The 17,490-nt window shown below is 45.8% G+C and overlaps 1 protein-coding gene across 1 annotated transcript in view; it reads right to left on the bottom strand.

The window, feature by feature from the left end:
- The window catches only part of NUP93 (nucleoporin 93), a 75,340-nt gene extending 58,147 nt beyond the window's left edge, over positions 1-17,193 (bottom strand). Inside the window, exons 1-2 of the mRNA XM_090259537.1 lie at positions 17,003-17,193; positions 11,267-11,384 (exon numbers count right to left, since the gene is read on the bottom strand). Coding sequence (XP_090115663.1) covers positions 11,267-11,384; positions 17,003-17,181 — 297 coding nt within the window. The 5' untranslated portion in view covers positions 17,182-17,193. The remainder of the gene's footprint in view (positions 1-11,266; positions 11,385-17,002) is intronic.
- Positions 17,194-17,490: the final 297 nt, after the last annotated feature.

Below are 17,490 nucleotides of genomic sequence, written 5' to 3'. Positions count from 1 at the left end.
ATTCATTCTTAAAACATGAGGAACAAAATTAAATATCCTTGGTCATTTTCTTCCCTGTCCTCCTCTCTCCCCTTAGGATTTGGCTTTAATGGATCATCAGTCCTTCTGCTATGGTCTGTAACAGAAAACTCTCACACGCCTTCAATATCAAGCCAAGTCAGGCACCAAAACCACAGAGGTAGAACATAAGCAGAAGCTTCGAGCAAGGGCCAAAAATAAGGAAATGCAACTTCAGGGTATCCACTGGAAGAGCCAAACATGAGTAGATTAACTAGATGGAGAAACTAAATTCCACTTCTTTGCGGTTTGCAAATGCAGAAAACGTAAGTAATGGGAGCGCGTAAGGAAGGGGCCCGCCTCTGGCGGCCAACAAGGCCAGGCTCCCCCGGAGCATCCCTCCCCCAGCCCAGGACAACCTTACATCCACAGCCTGTGCTCACTTGACAGCAAGACAGCGTGGGCAGGCGCAGGCTGCCGGGCTGCAGGGGCCCCCGGAACAGCCCCGATCTCACAGCTAACACCGGATCGGAGAAGAGGAGACACACGGGCATTAGCACGGCTGCTCTGGGCGAGAGCCAGTCTGAAGGGCTGGGACGGAGGGATGGAAAGGACAGCAGGAAAGCAAGAGCGCAAGGCAGAAAGGAGAAAAGACAACAACAAAAAAAAAGAAAAGAAAGAAAAAATGGCCAAGAAAACAGGGAGGGTGAAACGGAAAGCAAAACACTGGCAAAAACAAAAACCAAACCCTTTCCGCCAATCTGCTCTAAACCCCGACAGTCTAGTTCACGGAAAGTTCCAAATATGACTTCGTTCTGGCTTGCTGCTTTGCATGCGCTTGGCACCGGTGACCACCTCAGTACAGACCAGGCTGAAAGGCTCTCTTGTGACAGGTCGCAAGGAACCCTGAGCCCCTTCACATAAAGGGCACCTGTAAAACTACGTCAGCAGCAGCAGCAAACGTCGGCACCACTTTTTGTTCCAAAGTGTATCAGAGATGGATAAAAAGAGGTCTGTCACCACTCAGTGTGTAGACTTACTCCACCAAGTAGCATTTTCATCCCTACAATTGACTTCATGAACCAGCAAACCTTTCACACGGGAAGGAGGAAATGGAAATGTCACTCCAAAGAAAACAAGAAAATGTCCAAGAGGAAAGAAAGGGCCAAAACATCAAGAAACCTGGCCAGTGGGGAAAGAACTACCTTAGGGTCTTTGCAAAGAGTAATAATGTGGAATTTACGCAGTGGGTCCCCCCTTGATGCCTTGCGCAGCAAGGAGTGATAATGAGGGCGCAGGGCAGGGGAGCAGAAGTGCCTGGGCTCCAGCTCCACCTGAGATAGTAACTAATCTCTCTGCCTTGGCCTCAACTTCTTCCGCTTCCAGGAAAGATGATGACAACACCCACCCAACTGCCCACCTCAGACACTGCGGTGAGGAACCACGCGTGAGGAGCCACGCAGTGACGGACAAACGGAAGGATCACAGTAGTGTGCCCTTCCTATTTCACACAAAATGTCTGGCTTGTTACTTACTGCCCCCTAAACCTTCCAAAGTAGGACAAAGTCACAGAACTTTCTCAACAACCAATCTTCCAAACAGTCGGAGGGGCAACGTGAAATGACGTGATGGCTGCTGCTGAAATCTGCATGTCTCAGGTCCCTTTCCACCACTGCAGAATAAAGGAAAAGACAGTTCATGTACAGAAACTGACCCGGTGCTGTCGCCTAGAAATGAACAGTTTTGCTGCATAGAGAAATTCTCCCCTGTATTCTGGAGCAAACACAAAGTTGAAGGCTTTGTCTGTATCTTTAAAAACCAAACACACATAATACCCTCAGGCAGCCAAATCATATTATAAGACGCAAGATTTCAACATTCCGGCACACTGCCAGGGCTTAATGGCCAGTCAGACGCTAAGTAAGGAAATGGGTCTGCATTAAACCTACAAATAAGTCACCAATCAATAGTTCAGGATTACAGTAAAAATTTTATGTGCCCTTTAAATTGCTTCTAGCATCATCCTTCTAACTCCAGCACAGCTTCAGAAGCAAAACAAAACAAAGATGATCAAGCAAGAAGCTGAACACAGCCTATTTTCAAAGCACAAAGCCCTGGCATTTCAAAACGAAAGCTGCGTACCTGGCGGGCAGCAAACCTGAGAAATAACGGGCTGAGCTTTAGAGAGTAAATTAAACCAACAGCTCAGAAAGCATAAACTATGTCCAAAAAAAAAAAAAAAACAGCACCTGCAGAAGATACACGGATGAAACAGGTTTGGTCTTCTTGTAAAACTTCCGCCCCTCACCCCTGACCCCACCCTGCCAAAATCAGCAGGGGTCTGAACCAAGGTTTGAAAAGCGTATTCCAGCTTCTCCCCGTTCAACATTATTTTCTTACTGAGCTGATGCAAAGAAGAGCAACGACCACCACACCCAGAGGGGGCTTTCGACGACGCTCTGTCTTGCCCTACATGAGCACTCAATTATACCGGTATCTCACACACCCATTACCTCCCTCCTTCAAACAGATCCTGAAAATTCACTCCTTTACTAAAAGGCTTTTAGCCTAGGAATAAAATGTATAACACAGGGGGCTAAGGGCACAGCACTAAACTCAAACCAACAGAAGGGAGTTCAGGGCCGGCCCACCGAGCTCCTGAGGCCTCAGGCTCCTCGCCAGTGAAATGGGGTGAACATCAGCCACGTCAGGAGGTACTGAAAGGGCGAAATGAGGAAACCCAGAAAGTGTTTGGTACAGTGTCTGGACATAATAATGTTCAGTGAATCTTAGCTTTGCCTCCACAATTCTAGCTGGCTTAAGACAGACGGGAATTCAAACTTGTCTTTGGTGCCATGTTTCGCTGTACCAGTGGGGACCTTCGACTAAGCAAAAGAAGGGAAGGGAGGGGTGGGGGAGGAGGAGAAACACAGCTATTTTAACTAGCACTCCTCACAGGACGGCTGAAGGAGCGCCCGTCTGCAAATCGTCTGTCCCCTGTCTGCGGCAAACAAGGACAAAAACCAAGGGGAAGCACTTAGAAACTTTTACAGCAATCTGACAGAGTTGTTTTACATAAACTGTATTTAATTTTAAAAACTATGGCTTGTATTGTATATATCTTTTATTTTCCAGTTAATTCAGTCTTACTGTATTTCATAAAAGTATCTCTCAGTTTGACATAAACTTGAAAGAAAAAGAAACCGCTGTTGGAGAAGCACTAGTGCAGGAAGCACCTTCTGCATGAACTCCACCCCCACCGCACTCCTTCACCATGAAGACATCTGGGCAGCTGCGGGTCTCATCACACGACCCATAAACCTTCAAGGATCCACCAGGCCTGCTCACTGAAAGACTGGTCCTGCTGAGACAGACCAACATGCTCTGTGGACGAGAGAGACCTAATAAGGGAGGAGAAAGCACTCCCAGATAATATCGCACCGGTGTTTTCTGGTAACCGGAGCAAATCAAGCATATTATACCCTTCCGCAGCAGGTTCTACCTGTCCCTGAGATAGTGACAGCACTTTAAAATACACAAATAATTTATTTAAAGAAAAGGGTGGACTGGAGAATACTATCCACCACCACCCCCTACAATATTTTTTGCTCATGCCATTCAAAGAAATAGCCCAAACTGGTAGTACTAATAAAAATCGGCCAGTAAACCCACACTACCCATGTGTGTTCTGCTGACCTATTCCTCCCCTTTGTTGCACAGATGAAATAGCCCAGTCCTAGTCGTGAAGGTATTTTCTACGACAAGGGTTCTCCCTGTCATTTCTTGGGAGCTGTGCCACGCCCAGCCTTGCTCAGCAGACCCGGCCGAGGTGCTCCAAGTGCTGCCGGTCTCCGGAAAGCCCAGGCAGGGCTTTGGTGCTGGCACCGCGGCCTCACGGCCACTCCCAGTGAAAGCCAGGACTCGCGCTTCAGTCCTGCAGGGTAATTAAGGTGGCGCGTGCATCGCTAAGCATCGCTGCAGACCATGAGCGCTGCAGACCAGGGGCCGCCAGCAACCCGAGCCTGGGGGGCTTGCTCACCCGTCCATGACTGGAGAGCAAGATGGAAGCGGGCACCTGTGAAACAGGAAAACGCCTGGAAAGAAAGCAGTACACATCAGGGCTCAGACCTGCAGCAGGAGGGATTCTAGGCATGGGTCTCGTCAGCAGAGGCACTGCCCAGCCTGCCTCCCAGGGGCTGTTCCCAGTCCCCACCGAACCAACCAACAAAAAAAGCAAAACCAAGAGTCTGCCCTGTTGAGGCCCTCCTCTCAGCTCCTTCCCAGAACAGGGAGTTTTAGTGGAGACCGTGGGAGTCCGGGTCCCAAAGTTTTGTAACGGAGGAGCCACACTTTGCAACCATCACCAGGGGAAGGAGCCACATCAGACGGCAGGCCTAAAAAGCCTGGATCGAACGTTCTGAAATGGAAATAGATCACAGGGCGCTGTGGCAAGCAGATCAAAGTGGCGCACAGGGTCAAGGGCTGCCATCTGGGAACGAGAGATGGATAACTTACAGCAACGCCTTCACTGGAGGCTTTAACCCTTATTTAAATCACATCTGCTCCATATCAAATAGTTCTGCAGATAAAGAGATGTGCCCATTCCTGGATCCTGAAACCAGGCGATTTAAAGCTACCAGACTGAAGATGACACCATCTCCAGAGTGCCGGGCAATGACTGACAGGTTAAGAGGCAGACACCTCGTGAAGGAGGGAGGATGACTCAGCTCTGGTTCAAAGGTACCAGAGCCTAGCCAACCTCTGAACTGTCAGATAAATACTTCAGCCCTGGGCTTCTCCCAAAACTCTTACAGAAGCATTCCGAGTTCCTACAGCTGGTACCTGACACCCGTCGCTCACTACAGGACACCAGATGCCTCTGAGAAGACAAAAGGCTTGTCACTTCCCACTTGCTCGAACACATGCAGCGCCCATTTATTTGCTTGTTGTGAGGGCCCTGCATTCAGGATAAGAGTAAATGGACAAGAGGAAAACCTGAAACCTTATGTCCTTGGCTCACTTAAAAGCAGTTTTTCACATTCTACAGGCAATGCCTTTAACACCCATTTTAATTCCATTCGAAGGAGACTTTAATGTCATTGCTTACTCTGCCACCAGACCACATGCCTACCTTTTCCCTTATTACAAACAGAAAAATTAAATCATTTCAGTACTCTCTCCAGCAACCAGCATTAGACTACCTAATTATAAACACAGAACAGGATGGCACATTAACCTGCTTCTGTGAAGACCATTATTTTTTTTCTTTTTTACATGTTCACTGGCTTTTACCAGCTCTGAGATTTATACTGGGTCAAGATTTAATAACAAGGAACAGCATCTATACTCATTAACTGGGGGTCATAAGGACACGGAGGTGCCCACACAAGAGACAAAGCCGGGCACGACCACTGCCGGACAAGATGACCGGGCACAGACAGAAGTGTCTTTTCCACACGCCCTTCAGCTTCCACAACCGAACATACCTGGTACTGGTTCCAACACAGGGTTGCTCTCTAACTAACAGAATTGGGACCCAGTGAGAACTGGACGCATTTGCTAGTGAGCCTAAGAGCATTACGTATGGGTTGTTTTATGTCCAGAACGGGCAGCTGTTAGAAGCTGGGGAAGGGCAAGATCCAACTATCCAGTAAAGTCCTTTAAAACCTCAAAAGAAAGGTTGCCATAAAGTTCCCTTGGGGGCAAGAGGAATATAATAAAGGAGGTCAATAAACACACTTGCTTAACAAAAAGTCTTCACACTGTTAAGATTCCAGGCAACGGTCTCATATCTTTTCACATGTGAAAACATGTAAAGAGCAAAGTCAAATCTTCAGAGTCCATCCATTCAAAATTCCTAATAATCCATTTGGCCTTGGTCACCATTATGTGCAGAGAAGCCTGCTCAAGCACCGTTAACAGCAGAAATACCACGGAAGATAGGCATGTTTTTCCTCCTTAGGCCATTTCTCGGAATTGTTACAAAAATTATCAGTAAGTAAATAGATGTATCTCATATGAATGAACCTCATCTCTTCCTTGAATTTACTGAAGCAGCTCTGATAAGACCTCCTTGGAACACACGCTTAGCAGTTGCAATTCCTAGAAACGGATGAAAAGGACGACTACATTTCGTCACCCATTCAGAATGTCCTTTCCCTCAATGGGTCCGAGCACGGGAAAGCTTGCTGCGCTTTTCCCTCAATATTAACATCTTGCCAGGAGTCTTCCTGAGAGCTGCTGTTAGCATGCTAATCATTCTAGGCAAGTCTGACCCTTTTTCCAACGAACTGCTACCAGGTTTCTGAAACCAGTTCCTACCAAGACCTTGCCAGTGCCACACACACACAATTAGCAAGCACCACCACCACTTTTCCTCTGAGCCGGTGTATCTAGTTACATTTACAGAACAGATCTTATTTCTGAAGATTTAAAGTCAAAAGATAAACCACCAAAATAACAATTTCGGTTACATAACACTAAGGGGTTACGCCAGCAGTGGGACTCATTTTTATACTTACCAAAGCCATTTATTGTCTTCGGATAATTTAAAAGATAAGCTAAGAGTGATTTGAATGTACTCTACACTGTCAAAGCCAAAAACAGAAAAAGGAAGGAAATAATGACTATTTTATTATAGGCCAAGTGTGGTAAGCAAAACAAGGTTTTAACAAGTCAATCATTACTGCCCCATTAGTCTTATATGTGATATATCAGTTTCCCTGACTTTAATTTTCTTATAATCATTTTAATCTCTGCTTAAGACTCCTTTTTCTCTTTATTTACACAGGATAGATTTCCATCTGGAAATTCAGATATAAATACCTTTGGTATAAGATGCATTTCTTTAAAGGAGCTAAATTTTCACTTATAAGATTTGAGTTAGCTGCTAAGTCAATTCCGACAATATATTCTAAGTTTCTGTTTACTTTGCAGGGGAACATTCCAAAAGTTTTGTTTTTCCTTAAGCAGTAAAGCCAACACACTAAATTTGGCCGTCACAGGGAAGAGAGATCTGAAAAGACTATTACGGGGTGGCACCTAAGGAAAGCCTCAGTGTCAGACTGACATTAGGGCTTGGACATCTCAGAGGTGCTACTCCACGCTAAAGGAAGGAGGGAAGCAAAGGCCCAACGTATCGGAGAGAAAAGATTAGGCCGTCTGGCTGGTTGAAGCAGAAATACACAAACACACACATTAGCTCTTCCTGCCTTAGAAGCGTACTATGATTTAATCCTACTTATACTCACCCTGATAACTAGGTACTTAATACTTGTATAAAGCAAGCTATTTCTAGTTGAAAAATGGCTACAGAATTCTCTCAAAAACATTATCAGCCTGCATTCAGGGCAGGCCCAAAGCCGACGACGAGTAGGGCCCTTAGAGAAAAGGAAGGAGAGGCACATTTGACCGCCAGGAGGACAAGCCTGTGAAGATGGGGCAGAGATGAGCTGCGCAGCCACAAACCGAGGACCGCCAGGAGCCACCAGCGGCCAGAAGAAGGGTCCTCCCCTAGAGCCTCCAGAGAGAGAGCAGTGTGCCAACACCTTAATTTCAAACTCTGGCCTCCAGAACAGTAAGAGGCAAAGGTCAACGTCCCGGGCCACTCAGTCTGTGGTGCGTTGTGGCGGCAGCCCTGGGAATCTAATGCGATAATATGAGATTTTGGTCTAATGCCATTGGGAAACACATGGCCTAACGCTGAGAGACTGCAGCTCCCATTTAAACAACCAGCTCGGGCCATCTCTGCACAGCCTCCTGGAAATATACACGTAGTCTAAGGAAAGAGCCCGGAACATGACTAACCTGTGTAAATTTGCACGTCATTACTGTATAGTACACATCATCCACGGTATGTAAGGTCTGTCAAGTCACAATCAGATGTGCGACCTGCCCTCAGCATTTCCCCAAGGACAGACGTGAGCGAGTGGGTCTGTGAGACGACCTGAGCTCACACGCACTCACAACGACAGGACACCCGTTTCGGTAGCATGTCCCTTTGGTAGTTATTGCTCTTCACCTCTGTTACACAAATAAGTAGGCCTTCTTTATAACCTTTTCCAAAAAGTAAAGTCAATAAACATTTTTAAAAATTCTACTAGCATCAGCCATACATATATTTAAGTGGTTTTTTTTTTTTTTTTTTTTGAAATATGCGACCTTTGCTGGCCACAGCGATCTTTTAAAAATGCATTCTCAGTGTATGCCAACATCACTGATTGTGGCAAACAAAACAATAACAACAAAAAGCCTGTATTAATTTCAAGCTCCATTAGAAACAGAAAGAAATATAATCAATGTTTACCCAACAGAAAAGGCCTACCCATGGGTCTACAGACATATACGTGGAAAAATACCTCCTCAGGCTTCCACGCAACCGTGAATGGCACCAAGGCTTGGGCAGCGACTGTCCGGGGGACCCTCTAGCGCTCCCTGTGGTGAGTTTATAAACTGACATAACAAATTCACTGACTGGCACTGGAGAGCATGGATTAGGGTGCACGCTCATCTCAAAACCTCACTGGTTGGAAAACAGAAATTCATACACAAAAACCCATCAGATTTGTAGTGTGTGAACTTTATCTCAATAAAGCTGTTGACACAAATGAGAAAAAAATGTCCATCGAAAAGTATATCTGGATTTTTTAATAACAAAAAACTGAAAATTTCCAAGTTAAGCCTGCTTGGATAACAAACCCACCATGAGAAGAATTACAGGGACACGAACCCCAGGGTAAGAGCCGGCTCGGCCCTTCACCTGACTGCTAACCAAGGGGGCAGGCAAGGACGGGACCCTACGGTGCGCACACGACGCTGACGCCACATGGCACAACTTAAAGCCTCCAATTCCACTAATAATCGGAGCCCGCTCAGATCAAGCCTAAGTCTCAGCCCCAGGGAAGTTAAATTTTCTCCTCTTAGAACCTTTGCTGGCAAGAAGATGGAGTCAATAGAGGCCATTTTGAAACAAGTAGGTCTTTACTTCAGGTCTAGATGCTCAATTCTTAATTAATCAAAAGTTACCTTGGACCGACTATTAGGCATTTCTGAAGCTACTCCAGAAAAGCAGAACTGAGCAGTGAGATTTTGAAATGGAAGCATCCTTCCTCTCAAAGTTCAAAGACCTCCCAGTGGTCGGGAGCCAAACTCTTGGCTGTGCTCATCCCAAATTCGAACCTCTAATGTGACCAAGCGTGTATTGCTAGCAAACATCCGATGGGCGTGCTGAAGGGGAGTGTTCCTGCATTAAGCAGACGGTCAGAATAAATGATCGTTATGATTCAATGCATGCAGGACCTGTCATTCACATCTCAAAGCAAAACATGGAGTACCACATTAGTGGGAGTCCACAAAGTGCATCACTAAATGGGACTGGGTATTCCATATATACATTATAAATAAGCCAAAGAAAACTTTAAAAAGCAGTTAGTTTTAAAAACAAACAACGTCTTTGGCATTTTAAACATCAATAACACTCACACAGACAACAACCTTTCAGCAAGTGCCATTTCTTTCTGTACTATTAGGGATACTCCCCAAAATGTATGGTAATTATCCAAATTATTTGAGGTCTATCCATTTACCCACTTCATCCCTGTTATAAGCATTTGCTTATAGAACATCAATCCTGGCTGGTTTGGCTCAGTGGATTGAGCATCGGCCTGCGAGCTAAGTGTCGCTGGTTCGATCTTCCAGTCAGGGCACATCAGAGAAGGAAAACTCTGACTCCAAAAAACCTCCGCTGCCTTGCGGCATACCTCTTCAGGGGAAAGGCTAAGGGAGTAAACCCCGACAGAAAATCCGGAGCCGGAGTCCCTAAGGCAGTTTGACGTTGTAGTCAACACCGGCAACTCCTGCGGCGCACCTGAAGCCAAGCTGTATTGACTCCGTCTTTCCCTTGGACCCTTCAGCTGCGAAGAGAGGGGGGGTCTGCTGCATGGGCAACAGCAGACCCTCCATATCACCCTGCCCAGGCTCTGTAGCTTCAGCTTCACTGGAGAGGACACTCCAGCGTCATCGCAAGATGTCGATTCAACACGGGAGGAGACAGATACCGTGTCACTCCCGAGTCGGACTGCACAGCCATTCTCGGCGGTGCAGATAGACTCTTAAGAAGCTACACCATCGTCTCTCGAGACGGACGGCTGCCGACGACGATAGAACATCAAGCAGTTAAAATAGAAGGATGGGAAGGCAACAGCTAAAACTAAAAAAAAAAAAGTTAAGTATATATGCCATTTTAAGATTACATGGAAACAAGAAGACATTTAGAAGGTGACAGGCAAATGTACTTCAGTACATAAAGTTGGGGAAAAAACTGGATTTCCATTCTCTGGGAACATATCGATATCAGGTAAAATAATGGATATCTACAGTTAATTCAACTCTCAATTTAAAGTGCAGGGTTTAGTTTTCTCAACTGGAATAAATACAGAATTGGGGCTACGAGATGGATTAAAACAGCTCTTGCAAAGGGTAGTGAGATCGAGAGCATTAATTCATATTGAGCCCCAAGAGTAACACGATTAATACCCACTTGTACTAGGGTTTGCCTTTGGAGCACCTGGGTCGTTTCAATTCAAAGGTAAATAAGTAATAAAAATGGTACCCCGCCGCCCCTTTACTCTCCACAAATGCGGTGTTCCAATTCCTCAGCAGCTTTTGGCAGGCAAACACACACACATGCGCACACATAGATCAGTTTCTGATGAGGTTAAAACAGCGATCAATTGTGCCAGTGGTGTGTTCGGGTTAAATGAGATTGGAGTGCTCTATTAGACAATTTCCTGGTGCCACTAATGCAGCCAAATACTTCCTAGAAATCAATGAGTAGGTTTCAGTAAATAGTACTCTAAGTTTACCCATCTCTGTGCCAACCAATGCAAGCAAGATGTAGAAAAGAAATGTAGAAGACAAAGAGGAGAATTACTTGAAATCTAGCAAAGAAAGCAGGAGAACCATACAACTAATGTCTCTGTGCCTTGCTTGGAATAAGCCCAAAAAGGAAGAGAAATCTGTCCTCACAATTATAATAACCTAAGAGCGCAGGTCGGCACTGCTTCCTTAAATTCAGCCCCACAGAGCACTCTGAAAATAACCCGATATTCCCCACTCAACCTCCAAGGCTGAGTCTCCCATTCTCTTAACACCTGAGGAAGAAGAGGAATAACAAAGTAATCTAGAATTCCTAAATCCACTGGCCAACAAGGGGCCAGGACCCTCAGCCTGGGTTTCACGCACACCGATCCAGGCACCGGGCAGCCCTTACCTGAATGTCTGTGTCCTTCACAGGCTCGAGCGGCTCAAAGGTGGTGGCCGCACTCAGGCTCTCCAAGCGCTGGGAGATGTGGGAGATGTCCAGTCCCCGAGACCCAAGGAGAACTGACCTGTGTGAGGATACAGGACAGGGAGGAAAAAGCAGGATTAAGACACCCAGTAAGCTTCATAGACTACTAGAGAGTATTTTCTATCCAAAATTTCCTATCTACCACCTAGATACTTTTTTATGGTTACCTTATACCTTTCCAGAAAGATCTGTCCCCTGAAATAAGAGATACATCGCATTTGGCAGCAAGAGAGGAAGTTCGGATTGTGCCTGAGTGAGGGGCTTGTCAAGATAACGGGAGAGTGTATCCATAAAGTAACAGGCCAGACTGCTCCAAACGTTTCCCAGTAAAGACCATGAGACAGACGATCTTCTCAACCCCCGTTTTATAGATGGGGGACTAAGGTGCAAAGAGGCTAACCGACGAATCCGAAGGCACGGGGCCGGGACAGAGCAGAGCCAGTCAAGCTCTGCTCTTACCCACCGTCCTCCACCTACAGCCTCTGTAAACACAGATGACCGTGAACCACAAACTTGTAGCAGCTTCAGGGCAACCTAGTTCAAACTGCGTTCACTAGCTGAGGAAACTAAGTCCAGGGCAGCGAGGGACTGACAAGGAGCAGTCAAACCAGAACCCAAGGCCAGTTCTCCACGGCATCTCTTCAAAAACGACCACGGGCCATATGTTTTCGAGTTTCCTCTCTGCTGCCCAGGCCACTAATGCAGAAGGCTGTCAGACGACAAATGTTTTTGAGGAGCGACGGCTTTATTTCTACTTATCTGGGGCAATGTAACAATGAAGAATTTTTTAAAAATCAGTCTCACTGATATCTAGAACACTCTCTGGAAGAAAGAAGTTTAGGGGAATTAGATTAACTATTTAGACTGTTGCTTTTAGATTATGACTTAGAATCCAAAAAACCCACCGACAACACGTGTGTGCATTCTGAATAACCTAGAAAAGTCTAGATCACTTGGAAGGATAAGTAACCCTAACGCCTATGGGTGTGACACCTAACACTTTCAATCCTGAACAGATGTACTGAAGAAAAGGACATGTCACGTTTATTTCCGTCCTGCTAAGTACTACAGAAATAGATGGTGTATAGGGGGGCTCCCTACTGTAGGTTTTTGTCTTCTGCATGTAGACACATCAAATGTAATGCCATCCTGGGGCTCCCCCTCCAAGTTAGCACATCAGAGAGGTAATCTCGCCTCTCCCTCCTAACAATCTTTAATAGTTAACTTTCTAATATAGGCTCCCTGCCCTGGTTGCTCATTAGAATCACCGAGGCGACTTTCCTCCCAAAGATTCTGATTAGTGTTGGGTGATACCTGGACCATGGGCATCAGTATAACTCCCTCCTTCCTTTTTCATAACAGCTTTACTGAGATATAATTCACATACCATATAATTCAGCCATTTAAAGAGTACAATTCAGTGAGTTGTAGCATATTCAGAGTTGTACAACCATCACTGCAATAATTTTAGAACATTTTCATCACCCCCCAAAATAAACCCCTTACCCATCAGCAGTCAGTGCTCATGTCCCCCAACCTACCTACTCCCTAGGCAAATGCCCATCTACTTCCTATCTGTATAAACTTGCCTTTTCTAGACACTGCACATAAATGAAACTACACAAGATGGTGACAGGCTCCTTTCACTTAGCATAATGTTTTCAAGGTCCATCCATGCTGAATCATGTCTTAGTAGTTCATTTTTTATTGCCAAATAGTATTCCATTGTATGAATATACCACATTTTATTTAGCAATTCATCAGTTGATGGGCATTTGTGTTGTTTCTACTTTTTGGCTAATATGAATAATGCTATAAACACTTGCGTACAAGTTTTGTGTAGACAATTGTTTTCATTTCTCTTGGGTGTATGTCCAGGAGTGGAACTGCTGAGCTGTATAGTAACTCTGTATTTAACCTTTCAAGGGAATGCTGGACTGTTTTTCAAAGTGGCTACAGGACTTTACATCCCACCAACAGGATATGAGTTTCCATTTTTTCCGCACTCATCAACACTTGTTATTGCCCGTCTTGTTTATTATATTTCCCAGTGTGCGTGAAGCAGTCGTTACTGTGGCTTTGGCTCGCCTTTCCCTGATGACTAGTGATATTGAGCATCTTTCCATTTGCTTCCTGGATATTTATATATCTTCTTTGGAGAAATGTCTATTCCAATCTTTTGCTCATTTTTTAATTGGGCTGTCTTTATTTTTAAGTTGTAAGATTTTTTTTTTTTTTTTAACATATTCTGGATCAGGAAGATTTATACTATGTTTTCTTCTAAGAGTTTTTAAATTTTAGCCCTTATATTTAGATCTGTATTGCATTTGGAGTTAAGGAGTCCAACTTCATTCTTCTGCATGTAAATACCCAGCATCATTTGCTGAAAAAACACTGAATGGTCTTGGCATTCTTGCTGAAATGTGATCACAGAACAGGAGTTTACTTCTGGACTCATAATTCTATGCAATTGATCTATGTGTCTGTCCTTATGCCAGTACCACACAGTCCTGATTACTGTACCTTTGTAGTAAGTTTTGAAATTGGAAGTATGAGTCTTCCAAATTTCTTTTGCTTTTTAAATATTGTTTTGGCCATTCCAAGTCCCTTGCATTTCCATATGGATTTTAGGATCAACTTGTCAATTTCTGCAAAAAAACAGGTGGGATTTTGACAGTGACTTCATTGAATCTATAGGTCAATTGGGGAGTATAATATCTTAGTAATATTAAGTCTTCTGATTTGGGTGGTAAGCACACACTGGAGTACACAGATGCTGTATTATAAAGCTATACAAATGAAATTTGTGGAATGTCATTAACCAATGTTACCCCAATAAACTTAAGTTTAAAAAGTTAAGTCTTCTGACTCAGGAACACTGGGTGATTTCATCTGCTTTCTTAGTAAATGTGAGCACTGTGCACTTCTCCCGACCCTGCTTCTCACTGAACTTGACAACATGTCCTGGGGTCACTCCACAGCAGCATGTACTCTCATTCCTTTGTACTTGACTTCTCCAGATGTACCCACCTGGTGCCCAGGTGACTTTAAGGTGTCCCAGTGTGGAGAACCTTGGCCTTTGAGGATTAGCTATTAGAGCTGTTAGGAGAGAAAGGCCACCTCAGAGGGTGGTGCCTGCAGGAACTGCACAGAGCATCTGCAGTAGCCCTGATGGGCGGAGGGGCTGACAGGGTGGGTACCAGAAACCTTCAGCTTCTAAGGGTGGAAAAACCCAGAGGTCTCCCGCCCCTTACAAGACCCAATTTCAGTAAACCAAGCAGCTTCTCCTAAGCAAAGAGCCACAGAGGGGAATCCAACACTCCACACCCAGGACAGGAGAAGAACAAAAGCTGTTCTCGGTACACACACAGGAAGCAGAAAAAGTCAGGAGGCCTGCATTCACGCTCCACCTGCCACTGCCTGAAAATCTGAGACACATCACCTTTCCCAGCTTCATGTCTCCTCTGTGAAATGGGGACAAGACGCCCTGCCTCTCCCACCTCGCAGGCCTGTGAAGCCCATGAGTCAGGAGAAGGCCTATCACAGTCCTTTGAATCCCAGAAAATGCCCTGTGAATCAGCCCCTGATGAACACCTTTATGGATGTTACGCATAACCTTCTTCATGTGCGAAGAAAATTTAACAATTTAAAAATATTAAACACACAGAAGCAAAAAACTATCAAATTTATTCCCTATAATGCAAAATCCAACCAAGTGTATTTAAACAAGTGACTTCAATCAGCACCAAACAATTCAATCTTAAACCTATAATCTAAATTTAACTAGTTAAATTTAGTTAAGGTTTAACTAAAACCGTAAAGACAGAATTTTCTTTCAAAATTTACTTCATGTAAGAAAAACTGTCCTTCTCAGTCCTCTCCGCTCCCCTCACCCTGGACTAAAACATTCACAGCACACTTTATGGCTCTGCCTATCAAGAAGATGGAAAAATACAGTCATCAGCCCTTCGGTTTCTTCTGAAGGACCTGCCCCACCCTATACCCATTCTTTCAATATTCCAACTTCCTCCTCCCTAAAATAATGAATTTAAGGTACAAAAGGATGAGGAAGAATGGAAATTTACAAGAAAGAGAGCATGACTGGTAACTGTTACCAAGAAAACATTTTCCCTTTTTGCTCTTAATAGGCTGTAAAGCTGATGCAATTGAATTATAAGGATAGCAACTCAGCTGGCACCACGGTCCTCTGGCCCCAGCAGCACCCTTGCACACGAGCACAGAGCCCGCACACTCAAGACCGGGGCTACTGCAGGCAACGGGGAGCAGCAGCACGGAGCCTGCAGGGCGGGCAAGTTAGCAGAAGTGTCTGCCGGCCAGCCGGGGTGCCGGGCCCTGTGCAGAGAGCAGCTGGCTGCATGTAGCTGCAAGGCTGGATTAAAACCCCCTGACAGGGCTCCTCTGACCTGCCTTTACCAATACTAACAGGACCAAAACTAGTACTATTTTCAAAGGTAAACTTTTGGGGAGGCCTACAGAAGAATTTCTACAACTCCAAAACATTCACCTTTCAAGATTAGTTGGAAAAAGAATATAGCCTTTATACTCACTCCTGGGACATTTATTATGTACCCAAAACGATGTACCCATGTTAACATCAGCTCTTAGGTCTTAAGTTCAATTCAGAAACTGACAATTTCCCACATCTCCCACACAGAATCCCAGTGACTTTCCAGACCCATCAAGGTACAAATAACAGCACCCTCCCCCTCCCCATGACCTTCCGCCGTGGCCAAAGGAGCATGTGCTCTGGAGTCAGCCGCCCTGGGTATGAAGCCTGGCTCACCGCTCACCAGCGGTGCGATCTGAGAATCACCTGCCCTCTTTGAGCCTCAGCTGCTCAACAGTAACAAGGGGACAACAATCTCAACATAGGCTGTGAGGATGAAGCACAGGAAGTAATCAGTAAATCACACTTCTTATGGAAAGCAGCAAGATTTTTTTCTCCTTCCAAAACTGTAAGCGCCTTGAGGACAGGACCACGTAACGACTGGTTGGAGCCCCAGAGATGGCCCAGGCCTGGCACGCCGGTGGAATCAGCAGCCCAGTCAAGGTCTGCGGCGGCGGCAGCCACTGGCCGGCCGTCGGTCAGCACTTCCCTGCAGCTGCGCTCCGTGGCGCTCACCCGCTTTCCTGTCCTACAATCACTGGCAGGCAATGCATTGCCAAGGCCTCTGGGAGGCAGCCTATGGGGCCACGGACAATAAGCAGACAGAACCACTCCTCGCTTGGATGGCTTCTTACCACTGACTGTGCATCAATTTCTTTCAAATGCTCTTAAAAACGCCGCTCATCGCTGAGCGCTCTCTGGTGCAATAGGTAACACATATCTCTGTGGCCCACACTGACTAACATACTTACGGGAGCCATCAGGGCCCAACAGGCAGTGAACCCAAGCAGGGGCCACTGTCCCTGGTTTCTGCACGACAGAACTCTTTGCCTCTTCCCATCCTGATCATCTTTGCTTGTGGGTGGGCTTACAGCCTGGTCAGACAGGCTTGGAACCCCAGGCAGGGAGGCGAAGCCAGGCTGCTGACCCGTTCGCAAAGCCTCCCTGCATCCAAATTCAAGACAGGAAAGAAGAAACGGGTCCTGTCTCCAGCCACCCAGTACGAATGTGGCCTCCCCACCGGTACTCACGCCTTTACATCCGCTGTCTCCTGGGACGTGCGTGTGAGGGTGCGGGAACGCAGGCGCTCGCCCGCCTGCTGGATCTCCTGCAGGTTCCGTTCCACATGGGGCAGCTCCGAGATGCCCTCGGTCTCGGCAGCAAGCTGTTCAGCCTGCTGCAGGAGTTCGCCGAACCCCTCAGTATCCATTGGAGGTGCAGGTCCTAGAGTGGGCGAGAAAAAAGGGAAAACAGGCTTCAAGCACTACCTGAATCTGTTACAAACTTAATGAAAACAATAGACTTTTTGTAAACAGACAAGGAGACAGCTCATTAACAAGCGAATTTGTTCCCTAACATCGTCTAACCGGCCTGACAGAGAAAATGAGTCGGACTGTGAACCAAAGGGTTGCTGGTTCAATTCCCAGTCAGGCCAGGTCCCGAGTTGGGGGCATGTGAGAGGCAACCACACATTGATGTTTCCCTCCCTCTCTTCCCCTCTCTCTAAAAATAAAAAATA

Source organism: Furipterus horrens, unplaced genomic scaffold (assembly GCF_987537825.1).
Source record: "Furipterus horrens unplaced genomic scaffold, mFurHor1.1.pri manual_scaffold_13, whole genome shotgun sequence".
Lineage (NCBI taxonomy): Eukaryota > Metazoa > Chordata > Mammalia > Chiroptera > Furipteridae > Furipterus > Furipterus horrens.
Note: the sequence above shows the minus strand (reverse complement) of the source record. Positions and strands in the feature narration are given on the sequence as shown.